Source organism: Lagenorhynchus albirostris, chromosome 2, assembly GCF_949774975.1.
Source record: "Lagenorhynchus albirostris chromosome 2, mLagAlb1.1, whole genome shotgun sequence".
NCBI classification, from domain to species: Eukaryota; Metazoa; Chordata; class Mammalia; order Artiodactyla; family Delphinidae; genus Lagenorhynchus; species Lagenorhynchus albirostris.
The window spans coordinates 144,902,255-144,919,525 of NC_083096.1; the positions used below are offsets into that span (position 1 = coordinate 144,902,255).

Genomic DNA, 17,271 nt, shown 5'->3' on the forward strand with positions numbered 1-17,271 from the left:
CTAAAAATCACTGTAAACCAGAGTTAGAAATGTAATTAACACCTATTTATAAAGAATAATTAAAGTTGGGCCGGCCACAAAGAACAGCAAAGATAATCAAGGTCCTGTCCCCCCCCCCCCCCCCCCCGCCTTTTTTACACTGTTTGCAGTGTGTTCTCATGATAGCCACCTGCTCCCTACCCGGCTTTTCCTCTGTTCGTTTCCCCGGCAACCTTTCATTGGGTTTTCCTCCCAGCTATCGCTTTCAGTTGGGCTGCTCGGTCTAATCTTATTTGTTTTACACCCATCAAAACAAGCAGCCAGACAAAGGCAATCCGCTAAGAATGGGAAAAAGACCACAGCTTTGTTATAACATCTATGCAGAGCGAAAAGTCCTCCCCAGGCTTTTCTAGCAAAAAATAAGTGAGATGGATATGAATTTACAGCCTCCCCCCATACCAAGCTTTGAAACCCTGTGAAAGCTATGGCTAATGAAATTCAAAGTCAAAGTGGGCACTCGTGGCATCTGATCATGCCATTTTGTGCCATATCTTCAGGGTCAACATCAGGCAACAGGAGCGGCACTCAAGGAGTTTCCCTGCTTCTTTTTTTTTTCCAGAAAAAGATGATGCTAAAAATAGATTTACTACTTTGGCAGAAAGGTTTTCTACTTCCCCTTCTACATCCAAAAGTCCTGTTCCACAATTGCATCTGCTGGTACTGAACCTCACCTCCTCCACCCCTCATTCCCAGCCTTCCCCATCACTCCGAGTAGGAGACTGAAAAAAGAAATGTGCCTTTAACTTTAACAGTCGTGCAATTCTGTTGAAAGCTCACAGAGGCGGTGGACACGCCAGCCAACAGCGATGGTGACACTGTGATTGTCAAAAAAGACACCAACCTTGCTTGGCTAAAATGTGTGTTCGATAAAAGAGGCAGTGTGTGTGCCTTGTGTGCGTGCAGTGCCATTATACTTGGAGATGGATTCTGGTTTTCAGAAAAGAGAGACACTAATAAACACACACATACACACACAAACGATCTGCACAGTGATTTACGATGCACAGTCCACCATCCTTATGCGCGCGCACGAACACACACACACACACACACACACACACACACACACACACACACGGCTGGAACCTCCAAGCTGTCTTCCTCTTTTCACTTACCATCTTCAAGCCATTCCACTCCATCTGTGATCAGAAGAAGATGGACCCTCACACAGTGTGTCAAAAGCGGAAAGGAACGTTATGTAAAAGCTGACATTCCTTCTTACAGAGCTGCTGCCCAGAGAAGGAAGCAACAACTCAACACGCCAGGCACCGCTACACATACAAGCCGCCTCCTCTTTTTTATGAGGTCATGACAGGAAACTCTTTGAAATACAAGATGCAGCATTTACTGAAGCCCAAATAAATCACTCTCTTTGCCGTTTTGAATGCGCAGCCCCCCGAAACACAACTGCCCATGTCAACGTTCAGTATTCAGGAGCTGCCTCTCAAGGTTTAAATTTCCAGCACGGAAATGGAGAGATTCCTAAGCCCGCGGCAGCCACCTCGAGCCCCACAAAACCGAGGAGGCACATAGACAAACCCCCTCTCCCTTACAAAAAGAAAATCCTTCTTTTGCCATTATGGTCTCAGGTAATATAACCTATTTCAACAAACCAGCAATTATTTCAGCCCACCTCCCCTTCCCCACCCCCACCTTTATGTTGAAGGGAAAATTGACAATGACCTGTTAAAAATGACAATCTATTTCCCAACTGCTTTTCAATAAAAGGACCTACCCGCACTCTCTACACAAAAGAGATAGTAAATGTAGGAACCAAACAGCAGCAGAGAACTGAAGTCTTGTGAAAGCATAAGACTGGTCAAGGTGGATATGCTTTTCTCCCCTCCAGCGGCACAAACAACAGATTATAAATCTAGTCATACCTACCATAACCATTCTTATTGGCAAATATTGGGTCTCGCAGAGCTTCGACTCTTCTGTTAAAATTTGCAAAGATTTCAGAATATATTTTTAAAATGACTACTATTGTTATATATTTTTAAAGATCCACAAAACACAGTGTGGATGACTGTAAAGTAAATCAATTATTTTGGGGGGGTAGGGGGAGAGAAAGAAAAATAAAAGAAATAAAAGGAGCAGTGAGCTGAAACCCCTGATTCTAGGATGTAGATAAGAACAACTGAACAGAGCCTTGCTGAAATTGGCTCGAAGCTTCCCCTTTTTACATCCATTTATGGGACCATCTGTCAGCTGAAGCCAGGATCTGATTGGCTGGGGAAACGAAGGGAGGCGTTGCAACATCAGGTGCTATTTAAATTAGCTACTGCCAGATTGACGATGTTAATGATTTGGTGACCTCTACAACAACAGAGACCAGATTTCTGAACTGCTTCTTGTGTCTGGTAATTAAGGCCAGGCTGAAGCAACACAGCCATACTTGTATATTTACCTTTTCCTTCCTCCCAGCTCAAAAGTACTGTAACAACTGCAGGTCACTGGCGGCTTGCAAACCTTAACAGTGGGAGTGTTCTCCCTTTCCCCTGTCCTGAGGGCTGTATCACCCCACCCCTCTGACTGAGCGCTTTTCCCTTATAGAATGTTTTCAACCACCTTATCTTTTTCGACAGTTGCTTTCTAGCAAAATGCATATTTAATGACCTGCCTCTGGGCTTAAAGATACAACTAAAGCACTTTAATGTGCTAATATATCTACATTTTAACTTTATTATTACCCAATATTGCTGATTTTTAGTGAGCAATGCTCCTTCTGCAGCTAATATGGCCAGCGTTTCAAAAGAAAGCAAGTTTGAGATCAGGCTTGCTCTTTTAACTAGGTTCATACAAGTTTGCTTCAGAAAACTACTTCCTAATAAACAAAAAAGAAAAAAAGCTGTGGGGGAGAAGGGGGGCAGCTGTCAGCCTCTACCTTTCTGCCTTCTGCCTGAGCTTTTCAAAACAGAGAATGATGAATGATTTATTTAAATGAATTTATTTCTCAACTTGGATAGGAGCATGATCTGAATTTTTAAAAATCCACTAAAATACATTCTTTCTTTGCTTTCTCTACTGCTTCAGAGAAAGGTAAAACATACTTTTGACAACAGCCTCATTTCATAACCGGTACAGGGTGCTCATCTTGCTTAACTGAACACGTGATTTTGCTTCTCTCCTTCCAAGGATGTCTTTTTTCTTTGGCCTCTTAAAAGACTTGCAAAGAGACATTTAGCAAGTGTGTGGTGATGTATACAGTTTGTCTGCCCATTTTATACATTTCATAACCGCTATGCTACCAAGGCTTCAGTAGTATAGTTTTTTGTTCTAGTTTGGGTTTTGAAGTGGCTTATCTGAGGAGTTTATGTTTTACTTTAACCCCAAAGGCTAATTTATCACGATTTATTTAATTCATAATTTAGTCAATTTGTTCCTCAATAAATACACAGAGGTAACACATATTACTAAAGACATAATTTATCATAATTTTTCATCTTTGGCTGGAGTCGACAGCGGGATGGGATTGGGCCAAGTGGAAATATAGGCCGAAAATCATGCTATGCTCTAGGCTTCAAAGTCCAAGAATAAATGGGTCTGTGAAAAATTATTATAAAAGAAAACAACCTTTACATTAGAAAATTAAAGCTATTTTCTCCAAGCTACTATTTCATGAACACACATACAAATATACATATATATATACACACTTTAAAAATACAGATACACCATAAAACAGTATCTGTTGGGTATACAACATGAGCTATTAGACTTGAATATAAATAAATTCACCTATTAGAAATGAAAGTACGTGAAATAGAAAAGTAGAAATGTTAAAACTATGATCCCATCAAGTGGAACACTACTGAATTAAGTAAACTTTTAAAATAATTTCTTGAACAAATGTATAAAGAGTCCTACAAGTCACAATAGTACTACAATATCCCTTGAACTGTGTATGAAGGACAAATTCACAGGTTAAGTGCTCTAAAGAGCTCAACATACGTACACAGGTCAGGTACAGGTGCCCCAAATCAACAACAGAAACTCTGAGTACGATCTCACCAATATCAAAATACTGTGAAAAGTAAACATGAACACAAAGCTGACTAACACACAAATAAAAACAGCTCACTGGGAACAAAAATATTTACTGTGTATTTCTCTGGAGGTTTTAAAAGTCGAAATTTCTTAAAACCCCTTTCTTCCATCCATACTAATTTCAGCACACTTAGTGAGCCATAAATTAACATTAGGGATATCAAAAGGTATTCTGGCCAGTTTTCCAAAATAGTAACTGTATATTACAGTATAAACAATTAGCTGGTTTTGCTAGGCTAAAAATCCATGCAGTTTGTATATTGATCACTTTTCCAAAAACCTCCACTCTAAAGCCTTTCAACGGAATCCTCAAACAAATGCACAAATGTCCTCAGAGGCCTTTTCTCTAAAGACAAAGGCAGAATCCTATTGTTGGGAAAAGTCAACCTTATTATTGCGTTTCCAGTAGTACCATTCATCTTTCAGAGTGAGGGGCTGACCGCTACATTAGTGGTGTGACATTTGTAAAGCAACAGATTCTTAACATATTATCTCAAGAATCAGGCAGGCGAGTCTCCCAGTCATGCATGATATTTTTTTTTCCGCCACAATCCTCCACCACCACAGAAAGAAACTTGTCTCACTCAAGCAGCTAAGGCAACCTAAAAATGATATCCCAGAGCTGTGGGGCTGCCAGTGCCGCTGTATCCTTCTTACCATAAATGAGCAGTTTCTTGACTCATTAAAAACAATTTCCCTTAAAAGAAGTAATCTCATATCAGTCAGCCCCTCGCCACCATGCACACATCCCAAAGGTTGCAGATATCTCAGCATCAGTCGCCGGCAGCCAGCTTTCCCACACAGAGTCCAGATGGACTGTACCAGAAGCCAATTCAGCGTTAATAACTACCTACTCCGCGCAGTGGAGAAGCCTTACGTGGCACAATGGGCTAGGAAACAGCAGCCGGCTGAAACTGCAAATAAAAAAAGACAACCAAATTCTCCAAAAGCACTGAAAGGAAGGAACACAAATGGAAGCGTGAATTCTATTTCCTTGACTTCAGTGAGAAGAAAAAGAAAGAAAGAAAGAAAGAAAAAAAGAAAGAAAGAAAGAAAGAAAGAAAGAAAAGAAAAGAAAGAAATAGAATCCTTCATAAACACAGGAAAAAAATGAAGGGGGAGGGAAACAGATGCTGCCCAGAAAAAAGTGACAAAATATTACCTCATTATTTAACAAAGCAGCATTAAGCGTCCTGCTGATTTCAAACATCTTGCCACAGATTTTGTTTTAAGAGAAACAGATAGAATCCTTTGCAAATCACTCCGTCTGCAAAGGGTTCTTCAATTTTCTTGCGTGCCACGGAACAGTCAATATATTATTTCCCTAGAGTTCGCACATTAAAACCTCTAGTCAGTGAGCTGAATTTTCCCCTTATCTCACACACAGTAGACGCCTGTTATATGTACTGCTCTCTTTGCAAGAGCAGCCTGCCCCAAACATGGCTGGTGTTTCAACTACTCTTTAAAGTAACAGTTCACTGTATAACCACCAGGTGGGTAGAGTGCACAGATTCAAATGAACCATCTTAAAAGACTTTTTTTTTTTCCCCTTGGAACAGCTTTTGGGTGTAGGGTGTGACATAAGAAACGCCAGCATCCTAACAGGCATCTGTCTTGTATCTCTCTCTGTATCTTGTCAAAATAAATAAATAAAATTCCCTCTCCTGACTTACAGTGAGGAAACAAAACAAAACACCATCACCAATTCTAATAAGAACTGTGAAGAATGAAACACAAACAAGCTTTGTTTCATTCAGCAAAGGATGCAAAAGGAAAATCCAATCAACGCAGAGCAAGGGGGAAAACCAAAAACTTCATGGAGATATTTTCTTTTAGCAAAAGGAGAGAAATATTGACAAGTGTGATAAACACCCAGTTCAAAAGTAGGCATATGAATGAAGCACACACAAGATGGAAGCAAGAGTTTAAGGGTGTAACTTTTCTTCATAGTGATATTTGATATGATCTTTCATGATACGAAATAACCAAAAGCTTAAAAGTAGAGACACTGAAAAAGACAAACAAACAAAAAACAAACAAACAAAAAAGCCTTGAGCACCTCTTTTTAAAACACAATTATTACTAGCAAACTAATGATATATACCTCCCCAGTGCTGTTCTTTTTCCCTAGGATCTACCTCAAAGTGGAACGTTTCTGTTGTGTACAATTTTGTCTGTATAGTTAACTTGGTGTCTCCTTTGTACAATTTTTTCCAATTAATCTGCTCCTCTGCCAGGAATAAACAGAATGTCTCAAGTTGAAAGCCCCAAGTGATGATGTTAAAAGGATAAAGAACCACCTGGACGAAAATAAACCTCATCACTCATATCATTATATGACCTGTTTTTAAGGAGGCTTTTACTACTCACAGAGTATGCATGCACCATTCTATGTTCCCTCGTATCTAAAAGAGAAACCAACGTACACAGATACCTGGGATTTTGTTTTCTTGGCTGGACAAAATTAAAGCCCTGAAACTTCCACATCCTCTTGCAAACACGGATCTCGATACTAGTATTTGTCCAGCCCATCCGGCAACATTTAGCCATATACAACAGTGACTGTCTCCTTCATCTTTAAGTCCAGTCTGCATCACTTAATACCATTTAACCTCCTCAAATATATTAAGTTCCAAGTGACAATTTTTAACTGGGGAGTGAGAAGGAGGAGTTGCTCTCATCAAATTCTGGTTGTGTGAAATAAGCTAATTTGTACACTCACCATATGTCTTAAACACTAATTTTAAAATGTCACTTTCTTCAAACATTAAAATGTAATCAGCCTAGTAAATAAAATATTCTCGAGTTTTCTTGCCTTGGTGATAATTTAAAGAGTGTTTATCTCAAGGTAACCTCTCTATTTTGGTTACCAAGGAAGGCTTTTGATTTGTAAAGGGAAAAAAGGAGATATTGGGGACTGGGGGAGTGAGAAGAGAAACCACAACTGTACGTAGCTGCACAAAGGAAAATAAGATGAAGCGGGTTTTTAAGGACCCATAGTCTTGCTACCCTAAGGCAAATCCAGCCAATCAATACCACCCATTGACGGTCTACCATCTGCCATGCTACCCAGCGATGTGGCTAAACAGACCTGTTCCATATGACCGTAGCCGGCTCATTTTCAGTCGATTAGAGCAGTTCCAGAGCATTCACATGCAATAGCACAAAACTCCAAGTCAGACTGAGCCTCTCTCTTCACACCAGTCCCTCCGAGCACAGCTGCAGACCTTTTCCTCCTGTTCCGGGTGTCTGGATTACCTCTTCTTGCCCCTCAATTGAATTATCAAAATGGGGTGGGAAGGTAGAGTGAGCAGACACTCACATATCCACACACACACACAGATAATTGCTGGCCCTTCTTCACTGTCATGCAGAAATCGGGAATTCCATGTGCTCTGCCCTAATGTGATTATTGCACACCATTTAAATAGCGTCATCAGTGACTATGACCTGACATTTTCCTGTGGTTCAATTTCTTTTTATCCTCTCTCTCTTCCCTTGAAAAATAAACCTGAGCTGCTGGCATTTCTTCTTTTAGGGAAAATACAGTCAGTATGCCCAGACAATGGTATACTATATTTAAGAGCTTCTGATAAAATTTAAAGCCTAATTTTCCTTTGATGAATTGTGGTGTTGGTTTTGCCTTTTTTTTTTTCCTGCAGAAACATTAAATCAAATGTTGTAAGAAAATGCAAACATACCACAGAGGAAAGAACGATGTGCCCGACTGACATGGCGTCTGTCAGTTGGATCAGGAATTCACTGTTGATGTGCTATTAGAGGTACATGACCTGACTGCGTCACGCCTTTCTCTTTCCTAAGTAGTTTTGTCTACTATGGATTGTTGGAAAGGGCTAGAAGAGTGCTACTGTGTGGAGAAATATGACAAATGGATGTATAGTCAACTTATATGACCAAGAGTTCACCTAGGCAGGTAAGCTAACTTAAGGGTAGATCCACACTTGATCTGACTGTCTTCTTTCCATACTCCTAAGCCTATGCTAGAACAGCAGTTGAAAGCAGAGGCTTCTTTCCAGAATCAATGCATGATTTTTCAAATGTGCCTTTGCTCGCACGCTTAAAGCACTAGGGTGTCTTTCTGGGAAAGAAAATTTAAAGGACAGGAAAACTGCCTTACTTACAAAATTCTAAAAACCGGTAAGTACATATTTATCAAAGAAATCTAATTGAAGGGAGTCCCTGTCTGGACTTTTCACTGATATATTCTTCAGCATAGCTTAAGAAAACTGAGCAGGGTCAATGTGCAAACACACAGAGATTTCTGAAGATCTCTATATTAAGGGATTTGAGGCCTTCTCATTTCAGTTCAGATGAGCTTTACTAAAAATAAGATAAATAAAATAAAAAACAAAGAAACAAACAAAAAAACTCCTTAGTATAGATATAAATCTTCACAAATCAAAGGCCACTGAATAAATGAAATATGGAGTAGCGACTCATACCACTAAAGGATGCAGTGTTTAACGAGATTAATACAGTACTGGAAATAATTAAATGTAGGGCCTTTTAAAACTCTGGACTCATTTATAATTCTGTAACTACAAATAAACAGATGTACTGTAAAGGCAAGGAAGGTAACTTGTGGAAGAAGGAGGAAGAGGAGGAGTAGAAGGAAGAAGGAAAGGTAAAGGTAAAGGGGAGGAGAGGAAAGCGAGGACAAGAAGTAAGAAAAATAGTAGGACTTACAGTGTGAATAAAAACTGCTCTTTTACTAGGAGTCTACTGTACATCAAACACTGTACTAGGCACTTGACATGCACAATCTCACTCAAGTGACAATTGTTATAACTAAGGATTCTTCTAGAAAGGTGTTTCACTCATCTAAAAGTAAGATCTCCCCTCCTCATACCACAGAAGAATATGCTTAGTAAATATGTGTTGAATAAATGAGAAAGATGGGCACAGACTAGAAGAGAAAGCAGAGGGAAGATGGAAGGTGTGTTTGACTTTTCTCAAAACAAACAAAGTGAGAGAGAAACAAAGAATTAAAACTACAAAGCACAAAATCTTAGAAGGCAGGATTAAGTCCCCAGCCCTATTCCCTACTTCCTCTTCCAAAACTGGCAAAACTCCTTACATAGAGTATCTGCTCAGCAAACACTGATTCATTTAACTTCTTTGTCCTCCGCCCTTTATAATACAGAGCATGGCTCCAGGCAGCACTCCAGTCATGGGGAATGAATGAAGATCAATAGTTGCCCTCATCACCTCAAATACTATCCCAAGGCCTATTTGTTTTGATTCAACTAGCAGTTGCTGAACACCTTCTCAGGGGGAAATGATATGCTAGGCTCCTTAATCTTCAGTTTCCCCATCTGTAAAATGGACACAGTAATACTTCTCTTAAGGTTTGTTGCCAGAATTAAGTAGATATAGGCTTGGTGGAGGCAGCACTCTAAATGGTAGCTATTATTATTAACGTGGAAAATAGGGAAAAACTGTATGAATTAGTACCTGGCTACAAGATAAGTCAATCTTGTTGAAGAAAATACAATTCAAAGCCTCTCTAAACGATTAGAGCATAAAAAGACAATAATAACTAAGAAAGGCTAAAAGGTCTGTTCCTGTTCTAATGAAAAATGTCTGCTGCAGATAAACATTTACTTAGTCCTGTGTGCAAAGTTCAGTGCTAAAATCTTAACATGAAGAATAAAAGAAATAAAAGTCATAGTGCTCACCAAGGAGCTTATGATCTGTCTAGGAAAGGAGCTTCATTTTTATGCATAAATCCTAATAGTATAAGGAAGAACGTAAAGAGAATAGTATCAAAATGAAATACTGACAGGCAGTCAATGCTGAGGATACCACCTGAGTGATGGGGAAGGCTTCATGAGAGAAGCTGGAACTGAAGCTAGGCTTAAAGAATGATAGGATTTGCTTTGGACAGTGGAGGGTATTTCATACAGGAACAAAGATCGGGGAGGAGGGCAGGAAGGGGATACTGGCAGCCAGCTCCTTCTAGCTAGATGCCCTCTGAGGTCTCCTCTGAATCTATCCCAACCTATTCCATTTTTAAAAGTTGTAAAGAAAGGAATATTATGATATGATGACTGTGGGAAAGAGGACCTCTTATACAGTAAGTACTTTTATGAAAAGAACAAGAATTAGCATTTATTGAGCATCCACTATGTGTCAAACATTGCATTAGATGCTTTCCCTATAAATCTCATTTAATCTCACAACTCTGAGATTCCCAATAAGAAAACTAAAGATTAGAGAATTTAAGTGATTTGCTCAAGATCACACAGCTAGTAAGAGGCAAATTTAAGTTTCAAACTTATATATGTTTAACCTCGGTCCATACTCTTTTTGCTATAAATTCTATCTTATATAGCAAAGTGTAGATCTAAAAAACTTAAATCTTCTTCTCTGTTAGTCTGTAATCAGAAACTAACATTCAGAGTAATGCTGTTGCCATCTGCTGACACTTAAAACAATAACAATAATTTTAAATAAAAAAAAAAGAAAAAAACATCCACCTAACTTACACCTGTAATTTTAGTATTTTGCCACCAGGTGATGATAGAATCCTGGTCCTGTGAAAATTACAAGGGTCATGCTTTTGTCTGCTATTATTTTGTGTGTGTGCTATTCCCTCCTACATCTCTGAAAGTAAAGGTAAGAGTGCCTGATCTTCAGATGGAATCATCTACTAAAACCCCAAGACATTAAACTTTCCAAATATTTTCCAAATTTTATTTATCAAAAATTCAACTGTGAGCATAATTCTGAACTTCAACAATTTTCAAACAATTCTATAACAGATTGTACTCAATGAATTATAGTTCTTTGTTACTCTCACACTGTATTGTGAGCTTGCAGGGTAGAAATTGTATGTTATTTGCCTTATATCCCCAGCATGTAGAATATCAGTACCTTCAACATAATGGGCACACAATAAGAGAACATAAATAATTGATTCCAAATATTTTAGAACTTTTGAACCAAATGCTTAGGGCACAATGATTTGGTACTTCATTCATTAATACATAATTTTCTTTTTCAAGTCACCCTTACTGTTCGCTGGGTTATTGTAAAAAGCCCTTTTCTGAGGCTGGTCATCAGCAGAAGCATTTCTCTCAGTGGTCAGGCACTTCTTTCTGCCTTAGTCAGGCACAGTCTACATTCATTATAAGCCTTGCCCTGCTCGGTAGCCTAGTTTACCTTTTCAACCCTCTTATGCCTAGGAAGGTCATTTCCTTTCTCTACAAAAGGTGAAGGAAAAAAATGTGAAAAACAAGAGAGGCATGCTATATAACTGTCAGAAAAAGGCAACTCTCCACTTGACCCTTTTTAGTCCTTTCCCTCTCTGACTCTGAAGCTGGAGGAATGATTTAACTACTTTTAGGCAGAAGAGTAAAGTTACACATTAGTGCTGAGTAGCTCATTTCCCGTAGCAACGCCTTAGCAACAGCAGCTTCAAGTTCAAAATACCACCTTGAAAAGGATCACATCTTTAACGAGGATGAGTATTTTTTTTAATGTAAGATTTTTGAACAGAAGTTGTAACATTATAACCCCCAAAGCCTTGTAGGTTAACAAATACCTATTTCATGCTAACCTTCCTCTATGATATTATGTGGTAACCATAAAGATTCTGGGCTCCTGTGAAATTTCAGTGCCTGGAAAAGCCCTGGTCCTACTCTGAAATTATTCACAAATACATAACTTTTATTTTATCAAGGCACCATTAATTCTAGGTAATTACAGAAATTATACTTAAGTTCTTTTAAAAGGGTTATTGTTATTGACCTCACTATTCAGTTTTCTCCCTGAGAAGAGTGAATAACTAAAATCACAGTTTTAAAACCCACATCAGGATTTTACAAACTATGTTACATGTAACTTATGGTTCTGTGGACAGTTTCAAGAAAAATATAAAAAAGAATTCCAATTTTACCCCAAAACTGGTATTTACTGATTTTGTTATTCAATACTTACCTTGCCTACTTTATTATCCATAAAATGGATCATGGGATACTCAAATAATCATCACATTTGATTTTTTTTACACTGTCCATAAAATGAGAATGCTTGCAGAAGGTTTTGCTAGCCTTCAAAAACCCTAGGAATGTAAACTGTGTGGGTCATATATGTTATGTATATTATTAAAACTTCCACCTTATTCAAGAATTTTGAAACTCTTGTCATCTTAAAGATTTCACAACTCAGATAATATACAAGCTACTGCTTGAAATTTGTTCTTTATTGTCTATCAGCATTATGGGTACCTTGGGGTACAGGGAAACAAACCCCACAAGGGCATGGAACAGTAATTTCAATGGAATTCTTCACTGTTAAAATTTATTATCAAGTAAGACCACACAAACTATGTGTGCCAATTACAAGACACAGATAGGTAAAGGACAGATTTTTCCCCTATATCTTTTATTTGGTATCAGTATATAGCCAAACTGTGCCATCCACCTAACATGAAATTTTACACGTGTCCATGTATAAGGGTATTACTGAAGAACATTTCGAGAACAATGGCTCTTATACACAGGAGGTGTTCAATGTGTGTTCTTGAAAGTAAGATCCATTTTAAATCACAAGGAAACAGAGAGGAGCCAGGAGATCTCAAAGTCAGTTCCATCTCTACTGCTAATAATTCTATGACTTTGGGCAAATCACTTCTCTTTGGGCCAGAATCTTCTTGAGTAAAGGAGAAATGAAACTGGATGCCAGCTCTAATATGTCAGGGTCTATATATAAATAGTTTTCAATTAGCAAACAAAATTTTTGGTAAGGCTAACTCAGATTTTCAACTGACATTCCAGTATAAGAATGCTGGCTAAAGGGAAATCAAGCTTTTGAAGGAAATTTTAAAATCTGCCACAAATGAAGAGCCAGATTAGTATAATGTTCCTCCAATGTCCACCCTGGTCACTAGAGTTATTTTAATAAAATACAGAACTGGAAATGGTAGGTTAAAATCATAAAACCAACAGTTTTGACTAGGACCTTGATTAAGTCCAAAGATGCTCTCAAGTGTCATCATACTTAAAATGCAGACAGCAATAATGCCTAGGGTTGTGAAGATTAAATGAGATAATGCATGTAAGGCATGTATTACAGGGTATATGGCATACGGTTAAGTACTCAAAAATGTTAACTATGTTTTATATTAGGTTGAACACATGAAATTGTTTTTACAGGTCAAAAGCAGTCAAATACTGTCAATTTCATATGATTCAATCTATCTTCTGTTACTTTTTACAGGAAAAACCTTCATGATCCTCACTGCTTAAATCAAATCCAACTATGCAGTATGGCGTTCAAGCCTCCTTATAATCCGACCTTCGCTTAAGCTTCCTGACTTCTCTGGGATATTCCCTTTTATATACACTGCTCTAAACATGCCACTCTATTCTCCTACATGGCCCTTCTACCCCGTGCCTTTGTTCCTGTAGTTTCATTCCACTTGGAATGACTTCTCTCCCTGGAAAATATACCCATCCTTCAAGGCTTCAACCTCACTAGGAAAAATTAGCTGCTTCATTATCTGAGCTTTCATAGCAGCTTGTTCTTCCTGCCTCCACAGAATTCATGCCAGAGTATTACCACAGTTGTTTACAGGTCTGTCTCCTAGAGTGTTTTCAAGGTACTCCAGGGCAAGGATTGTCTGTCTTTGTTTCCCTCCAGGTGAGCACAGTGGCTGTCTCACAGTTGGCACTCAGTAAATATTTGTTCAAGTAAAATGAATACATTCACATGGCAGGTTAATATATGGCCTCTCTTAGAAATAAATGATAAATAGATGAATCCCAAAGTTGACTCCAAAAAGAAAAATCTTTTGGAATCCACCCTTCCACAGAATTATTTTTTCTGATGTAAGAAATTTCTGCTAAAGGACAGTCTTTTTCCCTCTAAGAAATGTTCAAGTGACTAAAATCAGAAACTCTAAAGTGGAAGTCGCTCTTTAGAACAAACCCACAAGCTGAAGCCATGAGCTTTCAACAGAGACATTGTTTTATTGCTAGAGGGGGGAATGCTCTGGCTGCAACCTTCTTTAGTGAGGGTCTGCACACCGAATTCGTGCTTCTGTAGCTGGAGAGGTCTTCAGTCACAGAGAACTCCAATAAGGCCTGGATGATGTGGAAGGTATGGAAAAGAGGAGGGTGTTGCTGATGTTGCAGCTTAGAGCATGAATTCATCACCTGCCCACATTCCCACGCTCCATGAAACCACGACTCTGGAAGAACTCTAGGAAATGCAAGTGCTTAAGAGAATTAATACTGTATTCTAAATATTATCTAACTAATGTTACTAGCTATATAGGCAGTAACATTAGTTAATATTTAATATGTGTATGTACGTATGTGTAAAGTTAAATCATTATATAATTGCATATAGGTAGATATATAATTAGTTTAAAAGGAGAGAAACAGTTCTGCACTATAGGAATATCATGCTATTTATAGCCAGTTTGTAACTCCAGAGGATGTACTTTCAAACTTTTTTTCCAGCAGGTGATTTTTCGAAGTAAAATCTTAGACAAACCTCTAACGTATAAACAAATAAAATAATGATGGTTTCCTGGTGGGGGGAAGAGTGGGCCCCACTAAACATGTACCCCACCCTCACATACTTCCTGGGGCACTCTGAGGAACTCAGCAACCAGTGAGGAAACAAATCTAGTCTAGTCTGAATGATACTGCAGTGGGTAAATGGTGAATTGAGAGTCAAAAGACTTGGGTTCCAACACCAATGCTACCACCCTTAGGCCCAAGCCTCCTCGTCTATTATATCTAATTTAAAGCCTTTGGTAATTGCTATCCAAGATTCCAAATGGAATGTCTCAGCTTCTGAGGCTTCCCAACCACACAGGTTAATAGTGCTTACTCCTCTCATACTATCTACCTACATTAAAGCTTCACAATTAATCCACTTCCCAATTATTCTTCACTTACAGAGACACAAACTTTAACAATTAATAGTGGGACAACACAGGTTTCACAAGAACCCAGTGAGGGCTTGGAAAATAAACCTGGTGTCTTTTTTTTTTTAAAACATCTTTATTGGAGTATAATTGCTTTACAATGGTGTGTTAGTTTTTGCTTTATAACAAAGTGAATCAGTTATACATATACATATGTTCCCATATCACTTCCGTCTTGTGTCTCCCTCCCTCCCACCCTCCCTATCCCACCCCTCCAGGTGGTCACAAAGCACCGAGCTGATCTCCCTGTGCTATGCGGCTGCTTCCCACTAGCTTTCTATTTTACGTTTGGTAGTGTATATATGTCCATGCCACTTTCTCACTTTGTCACAGAAACCTGGTGTTTTGATCTTATCATTTAAGCTATACCTCTTTTAGTTGAGAAAAGCTGTCTGTAAGTTTCTCAAGAGTCCTGCCAACTGCTTAGTTGTGTAGATTATATCTCCTTAACTTTTCTTATACCCACTGCTACTGTCTTGGTTCAAGTCTCTGCATCTCTTTCCTGGATTATTATCCACATATTCTTACCTCCAATTTTGACTGAATCCCATTTACCAACCACGGTGACCTTTCTAAAATTTCAATCTAACCACATTGCTTCCTTGATTAATATCAATGTCCATCTCCTCTTCTACTGTGCCCATCCCCTTCTCTACTGAGATTTTCAGTGAGTGGTCTATGAAGGGGTACCCAGCAGACCTCTAACAAACTCCACAAATTTATAGGACATTGTTTCATGACACAAATACAGGTAAGTTCATAGTCTTTTGCATATCTGTTTCTCTTACTAGGTTTGAGCTCCTTAAGGGTGGGGTCATATCTGATTCATAATCAAATGGTTGAATAAATTTAAAAATGTAACCTTCCTTAAGCAAAGCTTCCAACTGGCTGTTTTTCTCATTTTTAAGCTGTAGAAAGCTATAGGTAGCTCCGTTTCATTTGCAAAGTGCTTTCACATAATAACTACTTTCTATTGAGCATAAATGCTCAATAAATAATGTGTCAGGTACCAGTCTTAGCTCTTTTTTTTTTTTTTTTTTGCAGTACGCGGGCCTCTCACTGTTGTGGCCTCTCCCGTTGCGGAGCACAGGCTCCGGACGCGCAGGCTCAGCGGCCATGGCTCACGGGCCCAGCCGCTCCGCAGCATGTGGGATCCTCCCGGACCGGGGCACGAACCCGCATCCGCCGCATCGGCAAGCAGACTCTCAACCACAGCGCCACCAGGGAAGCCCCAGTCTTAGCTCTTTGCATGCATTAACTCACTTAATATCACAATAATCCTATAAGGTAGGTACTATTATTGCTATCCCTGCATTGACAGATGAGGACAGCTAAGGCAGAGAGAGGTGAAGTACACATACATTAACTCATTATAATCATTCAACAAACATTTTCAGAGTATTTATTTTGATATTCACACAACCAACCATGAGAAAGACAGGATATATACAATCATCACTTTGAAATAAGGGCCAAGGAGAAACCATGTCTTGGTCATCCTTGGAGATTCCTGGAGTATCCAGAATAGAATCGCATTCAGTGAATATCTGTTGAATAAGTGTTGAATTAGCGCTCCTGAAATCTGGTAGTGGGGTTTTCTACATCAACCACTTTCCTTGACTGATGCTTGAGAGAAGGGACCCCACCTTCTCTTGGTCAAACCCAGACACTTTTGAGAGTGCAAGGGGGCTCTATTAATAATTATATGTAGACAACAGGCATAAACCAGTACTGTCCAAGGTTAATCAGGTTACATGGTCACATTACTATAACCAACTTAACCTGATACCTATTTATGATGTTGACAAAGTTCCTGGTGAATATGTGCTAGTATGGTCAACCTTGGTATGATACTTAGCACAGCAATATGTGAGGAGCATTTGGTCAAAAACTGAAAAAAAAGACAGGCCATTGTCCAGAAAGCTATACAAGAACACTCTCTGGAACTACATTCAAGGAAACATTTAGGTAAATAAAAACGTATTCTTGTGTATGTGTCTTCATACAAACTATTCTCTCTGCCTGGATCATAACTTCCCCTGCTTCTTCTGCTTGGTGAACACGTACTCACCCCACAAAATCAAGTTCAAGTGTTAATTTCCATAAATTCATGCAGCATATATTTATTGACCACCTGCTACATGCCAGACACTAGGGATTCAACACTAAACAAGGCACACAAATCCCCTGCCTTGAGAGTTTACGTCGGACTGGGAACA

The 17,271-nt window shown here is 38.9% G+C and overlaps 1 protein-coding gene across 1 annotated transcript in view; it reads right to left on the reverse strand.

The window, feature by feature from the left end:
- Positions 1-4,863, reverse strand: part of ELAVL4 (ELAV like RNA binding protein 4) — an 81,216-nt gene extending 76,353 nt beyond the window's left edge. The window contains exon 1 of the mRNA XM_060142601.1: positions 4,747-4,863. Within this exon, the coding sequence (XP_059998584.1) occupies positions 4,747-4,863 (117 nt within the window). The remainder of the gene's footprint in view (positions 1-4,746) is intronic.
- Positions 4,864-17,271: the final 12,408 nt, after the last annotated feature.